We start from the raw sequence: 16,484 nt of genomic DNA on the forward strand, positions 1-16,484 counted from the left end.
AAGCACGCGCGCCAACTCACGCATGAACACCAAGCTGGAAAGGGAGTGAACTGTGTGGCGTGAACTACGCGTGTACAAACATTGCTGGACGTTCAGTGAAGCATCGTGGGGAAAGGATTGTTCGAGTGGATACGGTTTCATTCAAGACGAGTTGCACATTTCTTTATCATGGTCGAAAATGAGATATTTCTTGATGTGTTGAAAAGTATTGTAATTTATCCTCTCGGCTCTGAATTGTGGGTGCACGTTTCTTTACAGCAATTCCATATGAAAGTTAAACTATTTTTTTAAATGGTCAAAAATTGACAGGAGGTTCCTTGGCCCAAATAATTAGACACTTTTTTTGTTTTTAATTGGCCATTAGGGTGGTCCCAGCGAAAATATTTCAAAAATGCATTTTTAGCGATTGCAACACACATTTTTTTATGAATTAGGCTGGTACAAATTCTATTTAAAGTTTTTGTCTCCCTTCCCTTCAAAGTTCCCGAAAAATCAGGGGACAAAAAAAAATATTTTTTCAAAAAACTTTTAAATTTCAATGGAAATTGAACTGCAATTAGCTGAAATCAATTTAAAATGCATTCCCCTGCGTTCAAAATCATTTTAGGCATGTTTGGGTTGATTTAAAAATCTTTAGAATTTTTGAAAATTTTCGATGTTTATTATCGCAAAATGTTTTTTTCCCCCTAAAATGTTTGTTTTCGTCAAATCTTACATTTTGCCTTCCTCACTGAGGTAAGGCTATGATCCTGCTCTAAAATTGAACTTTTTATTAAAAGCTCGAAAACCCACCTTGATGTATACATATCGACTCAGAATCGAAAACTGAACAAATGTCTGTGTGTATGTGTGTGTGTATGTGTGTGGGTATGTGTGTGTGTATGTGTGTGTATGTGACCAATAATGTCACTCAGTTTTCTCAGCACTGGCTGAACCGATTTTGACCAAACCAATCGCATTCGACTTGGTTTAGGGTCCCATACGGTGCTATTGAATTGTTTGAAGTTTCGATAAGTAGTTCAAAAGTTATGTATACGAAAGTGTTTTCGCATATTTTCGGAAGTTGAATAAATGGCAGTAAACTGAACCAAACATCATCATGTTATACATCGTTAATTAGGTAATTGAAAGACAAATCCAAAACATTGGTAATCTGGCAACCCTGTCTCGAGTTATAACCACTTAAGTGATATTTATGTACTTTTTTGTATCCGGATCTCATTTAAATGTATGTAAACAATGTCCGGATCCATCATCCGACCCATCGTTGGTTAGGCAATCGAAAAACCTTTCCAACGAATATAAAACATTGAAGATCTGGCAACCCTGTCTCGATTTCTGACCACTTAAGTGATATTCATGTACTTTTTTTGTAGCCGGATCTCCCTTAAATGTATGTAAACAATGTCCGGATCCATCATCCGACTCATCGTTGGTAAGGTTATCGAAAGACCTTTCCAACGAGTCCAAAACATTGAAGATCTGGCAACCCTGTCTCGAGTTTTGACGACTTAAGTGATATTTATGTACTTTTTGTAGCCGGATCTCACTTAAATGTATGTAAACAATGTCCGGATCCATCATCCGACCCATCGTTGGTAAGGTAATCGAAAAACCTTACAAAGAGTCTAAAACATTGAAGATCTGGCAACCCTGTCTCGAGTTATGACCACTTAAGTGATATTTATGTACTTTTTTGAAGCCGGATCTCACTTAAATGTATGTAAACGATGTCCGGATCCATCATCCGACCCATCGTTGGTAAGGTAATCGAAAGACCTTTCCAACGAGTCCAAAACATTAAAGATCTGGCAACCCTGTCTCGAGTTCTGACCACTTAAGTGATATTTATGTACTTTTTTGTAGCCGGATCTCACTTAAATGTATGTAAACAATGTCCGGATCCATCATCCGACCCATCGTTCGTAAGGTAATCAAAAGACCTTTCCAACGAGTCCAAAATATTGAAGATCTGGCAACCCTGTCTCGAGTTCTGACGACTTAAGTGATATTTATGTACTTTTTGTAGCCAGATCTCCCTTAAATGTATGTAAACGATGTCCGGATCCATCATCCGATCCATCGTTGGTTGGGTAATCGAGAGACCTTTCCAACGAGTCCACAACATTGAAGATCTGGCAACCCTGTCTCGAGTTCTGACCACTTATGTGATATTTATGTAATTTTTTGTAGCCGGATCTACCTTAAATGTATGTAAACAATGTCCGGAGCCATCATCCGACCCATCGTTGGTTAGGTAATCGAAAGACCTTTCCAACGAGTCTAAAACATTGATGATCTGGCAACCCTGTCTCGAGTTATGGCCACTTATGATGCCATTTATGAGCCCTTGAGTGATATGTGTGTTTTTTGTATTCCGGAACTTAACGAAATTAGACCAAATTTGTGTCCAAACCCATCATATCACTTATCACCCATTGCAAAATAAATAATGAATGCTGTCTGAATCACTATGATTTAAAGCCATTAATGCATTGTTGGAAAAGAGTGAGGAAGGCACCAACCACATAGGTGGATTAAGTTAGGTTTTTTGAAAACTAATGATTGCAAAACAACTGAACTAGTGTAAAATGCATTTTTAAACAATCTTTCCAAATGTTTGCAAATGTTGAAACTATGGCTTGACCCCGGCCCGAGCCGAGGGACAAACATTTTTGAAAATATTTGCATCGGCCTTATTGGTTCATAGAAAAAAAAAACAAGAAAATTTTAGTTTTCTAAGTCTCTAGCTAACAACACCCCATTTTCTAATGCCAATATCTCAAAAACTTTCGTTTTTTTCTAATCTCTTCGAAAGAAATATTTTGAAGATGTTGGAATGCAGACAAACATTTCGAAAGGACGTAATATTGAATATTTAGCCTTTTTGCTATTTTTTTCTAATCTCTTCGAAAGAAACATTTTGAAGATGTTGGAATCAAGAAAAACATTTCGAAAGGACGTTATATTGAATATTTAGCCTTTTTGTAGTGTTAGTCCAAAATGTTCAGTATGTTTTTACTGCGGGGTTATGTTTTTTAACATAAAAAATAATGAAATTTAGCTTTGTTGAAAGAAAAATATTTCAAAAATCAGATAAAAAAAACCAAATCGATCAGAAACTTTCTCCAAAAGATACAGATTTTCGAAAATTTACGTACCAATTTGGTATGAACTGCTGCCAAAATTGTATGGATCCTTGTATGGGCGAATCAATGACCCAAAATGTTTTTTTTGGTCATGAGGAAGGCCAAGTTTAAACCCTCTACAGCCCAATTTTTTTCAAAGATTTTTATTTTTCCCGTGTCCAGGAGGTAATTTTGAGCAACTTTTGTTCTACGAAAAACTTTACTTCTCTTGTTTTGGGTTTTTTTCTTGTCTATTTTTTGGTATTTTTATCTACTTATCATGTTTAGTTTGTGTTTGTTTTGGTATGGTATTAGGCTTATTCTATCGCCTCCTATCATTATCTCATGCCTTGTTAGTTTTTTCATGTTTTGACAGCCACTTTATCATTTTTTCGCCTATCCCGGACAGACGGTAATAACAAAATTCATGCCATTTCAATAACAAATTCTGTTAAAATAACAGAAAGTGTTATGGAATCTTCCTGAAAAATCCATTTTTGCATAAGGGTTTAATAACAGTTTATGATATCATAACAAAATTTGTTTTTGGTCTGATATTGGTTGAAAGCCAAAACAACTTTGGAATAACATTTTTTGTTATTCGCATTCGCATTCGCATTCGCATGGAGATGGTGATCTTAGCGGGTTGCAGACTGGATTTCGTCATGTATGTGTGATGATTGTCCAGCTCAGGTTGCATAGAAATTGATTAAAGGGAATACAACCAATTCTACCTGAACAGAACAGGCAGCACCATGAAAGCCATCCATTGCCGGCCGATCCCATCTCCACCATACACCGGGACAGAAATAAGGATTAGGAGCACGGGAAGTGTTGATGCTAAACTTACTTAGAAAAAGGTAGCGAAACCGCAGGCTCTTTTTCCCAACCCTATTGTGGAACTCGATCAAACTGACCGTTTGACCAAATTTGATCGAATTTAAACAACAGGGCTGCGTAAGTGTCGCGGGGAGTTGGTAGTTGTGATGGGTAGAGGTCTAGGATTCGCCCTAAGCAAGCGATACGACCATTGGCATAAGTGAGTTTATCAGATTAACTATTATTCTCAAGGCAAGCAATCGGATGCTGCTGTTGAGACAATTCCCGATTAATTTTTGTGAAAACTTTTTTTAATGTTTGCTATTTATTCTCAAGGCTGCTGTTGAGACATTTCCCGATTAGTTTTGTAAAATTTATTCAATCTCAAACGCTCTATCTTAGACAGCCGGCTGTGGAAAAATAGAACTTTAGTCAAAAGTAATTAAAATCTATACTTTAAACTCAGATTGTCAAATTTTGAGTAGTATCCCGCTTATTTTTTGTTTTGTTTTAAATGCTGTACTTTTCAGATCGGAGAATAACAGTCAACATCGCGTCAACGTGAGACGTATCGATTCTTATTGAACCTTATTAACCGCGACAATTTTAAAGAAATCCTATTCAAATTTATTCGCGAGACACGGAAGACGAAAACAACGCGACATTTATTCGCGACCGATTTTTTTAGAATATACTTTTACCAGCGTCTGTCAATAAAAAAAGAAAAGAACGCTAAAATCAAATACAAGGAACGAGCTCACCCAAATTTCAGCATCTCGATAATCCTTGGAACAATCGTCGAATAACATTTTTTGTTATGGAAGAATAACTCCAACTGTTATTGAGATGATCGGATTAGTTGTTAAAATAACAAAAAATAATAACAAAGATTTGTTCGAAGAATAACTAAAAATGTTATTAGTCCTAGGGGGGTGCCACTTCGAGTTTTCGAAGCGGATTTGGATCCGCTCCAAATCCTTGAGACTCGATCCCTCTATTTAGTCGAATCTGTGTAATTTCATTCAGAGTGTTGGTTTTGACCGTTTTGACATTTCGTTTGGTTTGTTTATGTTTTAGAAAATCGTGTTTTCCAATCGTAATGTTTTCAATTTGATTTTCGCGAGTTGTGCTGAAGCTATCCAGCGGAAGAATCTGTGGCCACGGAGTGCCTTGCGCAAAGGTTGAGTGATTCAAGGAAAAGTGCCCTAAGGGGAGAATTGGTAGGCAGCGAGTCACGGAGCGACCAATCGGCAAAGTATCGGCTTCCGGTTCTGTTGTCGATATGGGAGAAACGTCCGGACTTCTGGCCGGTGGTTCCGAAGGAGGAGGAGGAGGCGATACCAGTGGTGGAAGCAGATCTGGATTGAACAGTGCTGAGCGGAAAGGATTCGGACGGTGGCGTGATCGATGGTACTTTTGACCACGTCTGTGGTTCCGCGAGGACGCCTGTGAAAATGAAGATCAGTCCCATTTACCAGCACGGAGCGATCGGATTCACGATCTCGAACGAAGTTCCGAAATTCGGTCAGCTACTGAACGCCGCTTGTGATCACACCAACATTTGTCGCTTCAAGCTACTCCCAATGTCGACCCTGTCCCACGACAAGAGGGGATCGTCTCCGGTGGAGCATCCAACTCAAGTTCAACCAGAACCGAAGGCCTCCTGTCGTCATCGGAAGTCAAAGAAAAAGTATGCAGCTCAGTTTGGGCATTGGCAGCACCAAGAAAGCCTCCGGAGTCCGGAGGTAGCAAAGAAACGCTCGACTCGAGCACTTGAGTGACACTGGAAGTGCTGGCAACTCGCACAAACGAATGGCCCCCAAGAAGGACGAGGAGCAGTGGCTGCTAAGGTAAGATTCAACTAGTAGCGACATAAGTTCGTATCGAAACTAATCTTATATCTTTCCAGGAACGTAATTTTCGTGGGGGACCTACACTCGGTACCATTGGGCGCGTGCCCAAGGTGGACGGTGACTACGCGATGGCCGCGGATAAGCCAGCGTTTTTGGACATGTTTCAGGAGAAAGTGTTCGACGACAGCTGCTCGAGGGAGGGAGATACTGTTGACAGAACTTCGGAAAATGTCTCCCATCAGAGGGCACATCCGTAATCTACCGTGAGCAAGTATCGAACTACGAAAAAAAACGCAACGGAGAATCCAACTTCCTGTTGGATAGTAACACAAAAAAAGAATAGAATTTATTATGACATTCGAATCAAATACAAAACTGTTACAATTTTTATATGTATAATGATATTGGAAACGAATTGCAATAAAACGATCTCTCTTCATATAATTCTTAATGTTCTCAAATGACATAGGGGCTTCCGGTTTCATCAGGTTATAACTCTTCGGCCCGTACTCGTTGCCAGTTGCCAGTTGCCGTTGCCAGTTGCCAGTTGCCGAGTTGTGCATTATCACGATCCCGCCGAAGGTGACGTAAACGGCATTCCCTCGGCAATGCAATTCACCTTCAGCTGGGCGCACATCACGCAGGCCAGGTTGTGCATAATGTCGAAGCTGGGTTCTTGTCCTTGACGGAGGTTTTTTTTTACTTTGCGTTTCTTCTCCTCGAGTGGTACAAGGTAACTGAGATGCGTGGGCGGCGGTTTAGAGATCGTTCCAGAATACCAGAAAGAAACACTGACCCAGAGGGAACCTGTACCAGTATTGGGTGAAACCGAGTATTCTGACCTGTCTTGCAGTTGGTACGGTACGGTATTGGAGGCTGACGGTCATGCCGTGGGCAAGGATAGCGCCGTACTTGACCATCATGTCCTTGTGCTTGTTAGTGATGACCAGGGTTTAGTGTTGATGGTCAGCAGAATTCCGACAGCCAACCAACGCAGAATCTTCTCGTGCTGGGTCTACGTGACCCGACCATGGTTTTGCTTTGAACCGAGCATGACCATTCCCATGGTAATTCCAGTCGTCTCACCCTTACAGTATCGTTCTGTTACAAGTCAAAGATTAATTGCTCACAAGACTGCACATAAATATCCTGCCGGTGATTTCCCGTTGGCCAGCCTCAAACATTCTCGTTTTAAGCGTCCTTCTGCTGCTGCAGCAGATTTAATTACCTAATAATGTTAACCCGTGATTAGCGCGGATCAATCCGAGCGCGTAGAGGCCACAGGCCTCTCTTTCGGCAGATAACTCTGCATCAACACGAACGATTCTATCTCGTGCCCGAGATGAATCACTCGCAGCGTGGCCGTGGCCGAAAACTTTTCCCAATTTGTAGCCCTGACCAATCACCAAACACCAGATTATCGTTCAGGAACGGATCGCACGTTATACCGCTGTGCGTGCGTCCGCAACTCCCGTTACCGTGTGGGAAATCGACACCCGCGATGCTTTCCTCGTCGCGCGCAGGGTCTGCAGATCCGCGGGGTTGGTCTGAATTGAGAACTGTAACTGCAGATCGATCGTAATCTTTCCGGACAAAATTCTCGCCTGTGTCTCAAAGTTCGCCTGGTGTGTCTCTTGCTCTTGTTTGATATTGGCTCTTCCGGCGCAGCATTCGTGCTTTGCGGCTTAAGTTCGAAAAACATTTCGACGAAATCGGTAGCTTTGAGCGTCTGCCGATCCTGTCTCAGGAACTGCTGCGTGACAAAATCGTACAGATGTAGTACGCCATCAGGTCCGTGTGTTTGCCACAATTAGACAGATTCTCGAGCAGTTCGGCGACGGCCAACGGGTCTTCCAGGGAGATCCGACACTGGCACATGTTGACGGACACATGTTGTGGAACGCCCAGATACAAGCAACGCAGCACCGTGTCGCGGAAGGGGAGGCTCTGGGTAACATAAAGGTAGGAATTTAAATGAGTTTATTTTTTACTATAAACATTGAGAATTTTCACCTTCATAATCGAAGACTCCACCACGTCCATCCATATCCGGCCTGTCCGGGTCGCCTCCAGCCGTTCACCGATCGGCTTCGCCTTGGTAGGATTCTCCGCCAGCTGAACCCGCAACTGCGTCGATGATGAACGTCGATGATCGTGTCCACGGACCACGGGCTTAGCCCTTGTTTTCTTGCAGGATCTATTTTCTCTCTAAATCCTCCTACGTTTTCTGCCACATCTTGTCCATCTTCTTCTAGGCAAACAACTTCAGCTCCCGGACCAGTTCGTCCAGCAAAAAGTGGACGACGGCGGCGGAAGTGATGTTCTGCATATTAATTGCTGGAGCGAAAACAGAGGAAGATTCTACGGCAAGTTCTGCGGTGGTGTTGGCCGTCGTGGAAGTGGTCCGGTTGGACAAACACCTAAAAACTCCTTTTTGTTTGTACACGTTCGCACTTCGCCACAAAACTGGAGGAAAACAAAACAAAACGGTTGACAGTTCGAAACCCACAGCGGAGCGTTACACGCTTAAATGGATTGAATTAACTTTGTTTGAAAAAAAAATCGAGGGTTCGGATCGGATTCGAAGCCGACGGAGCCGATCGCGCAGTTTCAGATGCGAGAAACCCGCCGGAACCGAAGTGGCACCCCCCTAGTATTAGTCTGTTATTACAATAACAATCCAATAACAAAAAAATCATAACGACGAATAACAAATCTTGTTATAAATAACATAATATGTTATTGGCCTAGTATTTTCAAATATCAAAAAATGTTATTCCCAAGTTATTTCCGTCTGCTCGGGATTTTTCATATTGTCTGCTATAGAAAGATACCGTTGTCATTTAAATGGTAGAAAATGTACAGAGGCATAGTCTGGAACAATACAAAAACTACTGCACACTTATTTTTTTTTCGCCTGTAAATTCTGTATCCTGTCTTTTTTCCAATCCAATTCAAAACTTTTATCAACGTTAAAAAAATCAGATTTATAAAATATTTTCAAAAAGTATCTTTTCTAATTGTCATTCGCGTACTCTCGCGAGAAAAAAATCTTCTCTCTCGAGTTCCCGCCGCGAGCCCCGAGCTGCTGAGAGCAACTCGAGCAAAAAGGCTAGCGCGAGCGGCGAGAGGAAAGGACTACAACTTCTCTCCCTCGCTCGCGAGTAAGAAAAGCATTCCTTCTTCTCACTCGCATCCCAACACTGTTAATTTTACAATTGAGTGTCCCACTTTTCTGGGAAAAAAATTAATTTGCTCGATTATCCGAAGGCCTCGAAAATATTTCACTTCGAAAAATCGAATCACAAAAAAACTTTTTTGCGCTGTCTGAATTTTTATTGTAGAGCTTACGTAGGACCCTAAACTGCCCCTGATCGCATAAATGTCCCATATGTATTTTCTTCGCTCTTGAGTTATTGATGCAGTTTGGTTGAAAATCGTGTGATCTTTCAGAAAAGCCTACAACATTCATTACTTAGATCTAGAAATCAGGAGGAAATCCAAAGGAAATTTCGCGAAAACTTAACACGTAGCCTTATGTGTGAGAAAAACTTTAAATGCGTTTTTCTCAGCTTGCTTTTTTTGTATATGGGACATTTATGCGAACATGGGCAGTAAACTACTCTAAAATGATTATGAATTTTTAAATCGACGATGGCGGCCAAAATGGAAATAGGCAATCAACCACTTAAACTTGACTAAAATGGGATCGCAGAACTCGAGTTTAATGTTAAAAGCATGAATTAATTTTAAAAAAAAATCTTCGTGATTCGATTATCCGAATTCTAATACAAACCTTCGGATAATCAAACCTTCGGATAATCGAGGCATAGTATAATCGAATGTGGACTGTGTGTGGAAAGGAATAATATCATTAGATTGAGTCTGATATCTATTTGGCCTTACAGCAAATTGTTAAAGTTTTAGACTCTTTAAAAATTATTTAAAAAATCTTGGGCAATTGATTGTAAAATATGTAGAATGTTTAGTAAAACGCTTATTTTTACATGTTTTATAAAATTTAAAGGCTTTTTACAAATTTGGAATTATTCGAACACAGATTGAAAAAGACATCAAATTCAAGAAATTAAAACAAATTTCCAAACAAGTCACGCGAATCTCAACAGCCAGCACATTTTATTCATTATCCACACCAGCCACGCATGCGTTTTTTATGAACCAACTCAATTTCATGCAACAATACAATACGCTCCCCTTGATTCCCTCGAGCCAGCCCCAATCCATCAACAAACGCTTTCGAGGGCAACGAAGAAACTGCATTCTGAAAAAAAGTGCATCAATGTAATCCGAGTTGCGACGGCATCTTCCAATCTCAATCAGTTATGCGCACTCACAATCGAGATGTTCGTGGGAACTCCATGGCACACAGCGACCGCTGAAAAGAACCACGTGCTTGAAGAAGCTCCAGCTCCAGAGTCTAGAATTCAACGAACTAAATGAATGGAAATGAACGTACAATGGCGTTCATTTACGGGGCAACTAATGTGAATTAAGCAGGCGGAGAAAACGGCATTCTAATCGTTCGGTGAACTTCAGCTCACAAAATAATGGCTTTGTTAAGGAGGGTTGTTTATTTATTCGGAACTTGGTAAAGGTTTAAGCTGAGATTCGTGACAACGCATTTTTAAATGCATTAAAATGCAAGTGGTAATTATCGCTTGAGAATGAGAAGATGTTTCGACGGCGAATAAACATGACGAAAGGACTTCAATTAATAAATGTTCGATTCTTAGCGAAGCTACACCAAAATGCCACATTTTTCAATTTTCAATGTGATTTTTTAAATGAAAGATATCAGATTAATTATGATTCAATAATTGCAATGTGCTTTAAATGCGTTTTCTCACCTCAAACGCCAAAGATATTGACCAAATAAGGTCTGCAAGCCATTGAATGGAGAGGAGTTTTTTCATAAATCAGTAACAACATTTCAAAAGGGCGAAACCTACAATCCTGCCGTTTCGGGAGAATCAACATTCAAAATTTTGCAATTTAAATCAATTCCTATTTCCACAAAAAAAGCATGAAAACCATCAATTTTGTCAAAACGTAATAGAAAATAGCAATAATTTCATCATAGAGAGCAATTTGGAATTAATTAAAGTGTTTTTGCTATTAAAAATTGAGAAAAAGAAATTACGCCTTTTTGAAGAGCGTGCCTACATTTTCGCTCCACCGTATTCGCCACCCACCCAACCAAAACAACGGAATCGCCCGTTGAGTTACGCCAAAAAACAGAAGTAAACAACCAATTCGCCCTTTTGTTTTTTTTTTTTATTTTTCGGGATTTTAAGGAAAAAAGTGTTTAAACAACTATTTTATCATTGTGAAACGTTACATTCAGTGATAAAACAGTGAAATTTGCGACCTCAAAGATAAAAAATGGGTATCGTTGAGCAAGGATCACGGCTATGATACACAGTAAGTAGCAAGTTGGTTTGACGATGTGGTCTATATTGAAGTGACGTTCCTTGGGGTGTCCCCGCCGGATGTGGGACAGTGGGAGACATGGCAGCAGACGACAAGGCCACCCCGCGACACCATCCTGCCTTCTCAATCTTTGCATAGCTTCAAAGGTTACGGAGGCGATGATTTTGTACGGCATTCCTCCTAAATCTCCCTACACTAACTTTTTGTCCTGCAACTACTCGACCCAGAATCCCCGGATGTCCCAAGAACCGGTAAATTATGGACCTTCATGTCTAAATTATGAAACCAGACCAGATCAGATACTACAATAATTGAAATTAAAAAGTTATGTATTAAGGATCATACAAATCTGTGTTTGTTGTGGAATTGTGGTCAGAGACATCAGAAACATACATTTTGATCCGTTTTGAGGATTGTCAGGTTAAAATTCACTAAATTATAACGAAAATTTGGTGTTTCTAAATATACGTCGGAACTTGCAGAAAACACTACATTCGCCCCTCGTGGTTGGGTGAAAACACAAGGGCGGAAACTCAATTTGGTTTGTTTTGATTGATGTTACTGATTAGCCTTTTGTTTTTTGCTTGTAAAACTACGTATTTTCGGAATTTTGAGATGTTGGAGGGTGTTTCAGAATCAGTTTTGTTCGCTTTACATGATTCTGACGAAGTTTGTTTACATCTGAGGGTTTCGCCCTTTTGAAAAGTTGTTAGTTGATTTAATCTGCTCCTTTCGTTGTCCCGTCACACAAAAAAATGGCTGGCAAAAACTCAAATTTCAACCAATTCGTTCAGTTCAAGGAGCAAAAGATGTTTTTTTTTTCAATTTGTGATATTGTAATACATGAAAGATTTTACAGTATCCCGCACTATGGCTCAGAAGATGTATTTTTAGTTTCCTAAAATCCACCTAAAATCACCAAATTTTGAATTAAAAAAAATAATTTCAGGGATAAAAAGTGATAAAAGGTTATATAGAAAAAATCCGCGTACCTATTTATTTTCTAAAAGTTCTAATCATAACCTAGAAATTTGCCGAAGATACCAAATCGATCAGAAAATCCCTTCTAAATAACAGAATTTCATATAGTTACATACTCATTTTGTATGACCATCTGGACCGCGCACCAGGGACAAGGAAAGGGATTTGGAAGACGGGAAGTGTTGATGATCCACTTTTTTAAGGGGACAGGGGAAAATCTCCACGGTGTCCCCATGTAAGTTTCGCTTGGAGTTGGGCGGATTTTGGGGAGGTACAAGGTACAGGATACGCTTTAAGCTAGCGTTGCGACCATTGGCATAGTGTGTTTAAGGGTTATAGTTGTATTATCAAGGCAAGCAATCGGATGCTGCTGTCGAGACAATGCCGTTTAGTTTTAAGAGCGAGTCCACGAACAGGGCATACCCCTTTGTATGGGACGTCGTTTGGACCTCACCAATCTGCCTGAAATTGTTGTTTGTACATATAAAACTAGCATCTGGCCAAAATATGAGCACTCTAGGTCAATGGGAAGTGGGGCAAATCGGGATACAAAGTTTGAAGGTTCAAAAACTTCCAAAAAATTAAAATGGCTATAACTTAGACAAAATTAAATTTAATTTCAAAACTCAAAATGCATCTGAAAGGGCTTAAAAAGTGCAACAAAATGCAGGAAGAAGCATCCCAATTGGGAGTTATTGGCATTTTAGTGAAAAAATAGCATAATTTTCAAACTCAAATAAAAAAGTGTTCCATCCAGATATCAACTCGGTTCGACCTGCAGCTTGTAGGGGACATCTGGGACTACCATCTGAGACTGAGAACGCTTTGGGTAAGGCAGTTTAAATACGCTGAACGAAAAATAACAAGAGGGCCTCCGATGCATAATATTTTCCTGATGAAATATGAGAATAATGGTTACTCAAATTTATTTACAATGCTTTCTTTTCATATTTCTTGAATTGTGACTTGAAATTAAACAAAAGTTTAAAAAAAGTATTTTTATTTATTGAACATGATTTTTTCATCCATTAACCCCTCGGTCATTTCGATTTGTTTTGATTTTTTGACGTTTGTCTAATTTTAAATGGTCTACGGCACAGTTAACAAGCCCCCAGCTAAAAAGCAGCTGATTGTCCACGCTCTTTACAAAAATTTACAAATTTCAACTCAGCTCCTCCCTGTCCTTTTTTTTGAAGCTTATCCAACACTGGCTGACCCGGATGCTTCTTATGCATGTGCAGCTTGTACAACTGCCGGTAAACGAACTCTTGCGAGCAAACGTGGCACCGGTACGCCACCTCGCGGGTGTGCGTCTTCTGATGAACCTTCAGCACACTCTTCCAGGCAAAGGCCTTCCCACAGATGGTGCACACAAAGTCTCGCCGGTCGCCGGAGTGGAGCGCCCGCATGTGGTTTCGGAGGTTGACACTGGGGAAAAATGGGATCAATATTAGCTATTGGATTACATTCAAGAACAAATTTAAGTAAATACATTTTCCGGAACGTGCTATCACAAATCTGGCAAGAGAACGTTTTCTGGACTTCGCTATGCATTCTCTGGATGTGTCCTCGCATATTCAGCTTACAGTGGAATGTCATACCACAGTGTGTGCAGGAGTACGGTTCCAGTTTTTTGTGTTTGTTCATGTGGCCTTCCATCTGCTTGCTCGGAAACTTTTTGCCGCAAACCGTACACACTTGTCTGTGCTTGTCCCACATTTTCCGGAAGTAATACTTTTTGTACTCCTCCGGAGCCATCGCTTTTTCCTCTGCCGTTTTGCGTTGGATTTTTCGCTTGATGCGGACAACCGGTTCCACATGCGGGTCGACCCATTGCAGTACTTCCGGGGGCAACGCGGCCGATTCCTTACAACCATCAAGCAGCGATTGCAGCACATTCGGGGTAGCTTCTTGCTCACCGTCATCGGCAGCATTCGCTTTTGGAACATTCCTCCGAGAAATCTGCTTAAATTTGTAAAAACCAATCACCTCAATCATACAGGACTGACATAGATTCAAATTGGATGAACCTGTTAGATTGACCTAAAAAAATAACACAAAATTCAAACAAATTACCCAGAAAAACAAAACGCATCTCAAACTCACCCATTTGCAGATCACATCCTGATACATTTCTAAAAAGAACCGATTCTTCAAGACACAATTCGGGTCGATTTCCGTGTCACAGATTCGGCACTCCACAGACATTGTGATTCGGGAACGTTAAAATTACTGCTTCCTAAACGGGATCAAAATCAGCTGCCGGCAATGTTTGTAAACAAATGTTTGTCTCTAAATAGCGAGAGAGCGAACGAGAGATGTGCTTTGAGAGTGTTTGTGAGTGAAATTTCCCAGCATAATTCCACAGCACATCACAACATAATTCCAAATTCGATGATTTGAACCTCGGTGATCTTGTAATCACGAATGCGTATTTATCAAAATGTAATGTCATATTTTTTACCGTTTTCAACAATCGGTTCGCAAAAGTTTTTAAAACTAGCTAACAAAATCAACCTATATCTTTTACAAAATCAGTTGGTAGCGCTTTGTGATGTTCTACAAAGTTGTTCTTGCGAATGAGTTCATATAGATCAGGGACGTCACTTATGTTGGGAAATCTGAAAAGTGGGAAAAAGTCTGGACTTCGGCAAAATCGGGAAAAAGTCCGTAATTTGTGATTTTTTAGTCAAAAAAAATCTGATCCCAAGCAAACATGTTTGAAAATTATTTTCTATGTTTTGAAAAATGTTTGATAATATTTGATGAAATAATATTTGATGAAATTTTCAATTCAATTACACTTAATTCATTTTGAGCACTTAACAACAAATTTAAGGTTCCTTTCACAATTTGAACCTTTTAATTTTGGTTTTGTTGATTTTAATCAATCAATTGAAGCTTAAAAAAAGGTTGTTAAAATGTCATGTTATGTTCTTTACTGTTTAAATGACAAATGGTTGAGCCCATAAACTACACTAAAATGATTTAGAATTTTTAAATCCAAGATGGCGTCCAAAATGGCGGTGATAACATATTGATAAATAGTATTTTTTAACTTAAAAGGCAATCAAATATTCAAATTTGACTAAAATAAGGTCGCAGAACTCGAATTTGAGGTTAAAAATAAGAAAATAAAAATTACGAAAAACTTTTTTTCTCGTGATTCGATTATCCGAAGTCTCATACAAACCTTCGAATAATCGAACTTCAGATAATCGAAACTTCGGATAATCGAGGCTTTGGATAATCGAGGCTTCGGAAAATCGAGCCTGGACTGTATCAAAAAAAAGTAAAAAGTAAAAGTTGTAAAAATTATAAAAAAGATTCAAAAAGTATTTTTTTAATTTAGGCTATTACAAATATGTTTAATGAAAAAATCTCTTAAAAAATGTTGCATAAATCAAAGTAAAATTCTTGTTAACGGGATTTCTCATTGTAATAAGGCCGTTGCAAATATTTTTCTGTAATTCTGTAATTTCGGAATACATTCGTCCGGCTTCAGCTGAAGATTCATGCTGTCCCATGTTGCATGTTCGAGTGTAGACCTACGGAAAACCTTGCCGCGAGGAGAGGTGAGTGAGAAGTACACGAACCACCTACGACATAATTCCTCGGGCGGCCCAGGTCAACTCGAAGTTACCCCAGGCACCCCCAGTGCAGGACACATTGGGGGTAGAAAGCGGATAGATATTTCAGTGAATACAATAATTATGACAATATAGTTTCATATAATCCTTATTCCTTGATCTTACCTTTTGACACTATCAAACCTAGCAATATTACTATTGCATCTTACCATTCCCTTTTGATAGTGTCAACTTCAAACCTTCATCCATTGTGCAATTAACACATAATTTCCGCTATATTCTTCATGCGGAATCGTCGTCTACTTTCTTCGCCTTATTATCACTGAACCACGGCGCGATATTGTTCTCACATTTTTTGAGCTTCAACGACCGATTGTTATTCACGCACTTATAAAAATACTTGTTCTGTTTCGCGGCTTTGTAAAAAATACCCGTGTGTTGGTTTATACAATGACTTTTTCGGTCATCGTATGCTCGCAAGGTACATGAAAGAGAAAAAGAGAAAAAATGGGATAAGTACAATGTAAAATAAAATCGAACATTGAATAACAGACTAACACATAAAGAAAGAATAATGAAACCTCATTTTGCAACTAGACAGAACTACCAACTTGTAACGAGAAGTTTACAAGATAACAACTGAAGTTGTGAAATATGGGACA

At 39.6% G+C, this 16,484-nt stretch overlaps 1 protein-coding gene and 2 pseudogenes across 1 annotated transcript; 1 reads left to right on the top strand and 2 right to left on the bottom strand.

Moving 5' to 3' along the window:
• Positions 1-5,401: 5,401 nt before the first annotated feature.
• LOC120416786 (E3 ubiquitin-protein ligase hyd-like) lies at positions 5,402-5,801 on the top strand (annotated as a pseudogene).
• Positions 5,802-6,038: 237 nt separating this feature from the next.
• On the bottom strand, positions 6,039-7,853 carry LOC120416787 (26S proteasome non-ATPase regulatory subunit 1-like; annotated as a pseudogene).
• A 5,479-nt stretch (positions 7,854-13,332) lies between these two features.
• On the bottom strand, positions 13,333-14,542 carry LOC120416780 (zinc finger protein 761-like). The gene is made up of 3 exons (XM_039578647.2): positions 14,339-14,542; positions 13,725-14,275; positions 13,333-13,660 (listed from the first exon to the last, which is right to left on the bottom strand). The coding sequence occupies exons 1-3, from the start codon at positions 14,438-14,440 to the stop codon at positions 13,348-13,350; spliced, it is 966 nt and encodes a 321-aa protein (XP_039434581.1). The 5' UTR covers positions 14,441-14,542; the 3' UTR covers positions 13,333-13,347.
• Positions 14,543-16,484: the final 1,942 nt, after the last annotated feature.

The sequence above is a fragment of the Culex pipiens genome, chromosome 2 (assembly GCF_016801865.2).
Source record: "Culex pipiens pallens isolate TS chromosome 2, TS_CPP_V2, whole genome shotgun sequence".
NCBI lineage: Eukaryota > Metazoa > Arthropoda > Insecta > Diptera > Culicidae > Culex > Culex pipiens.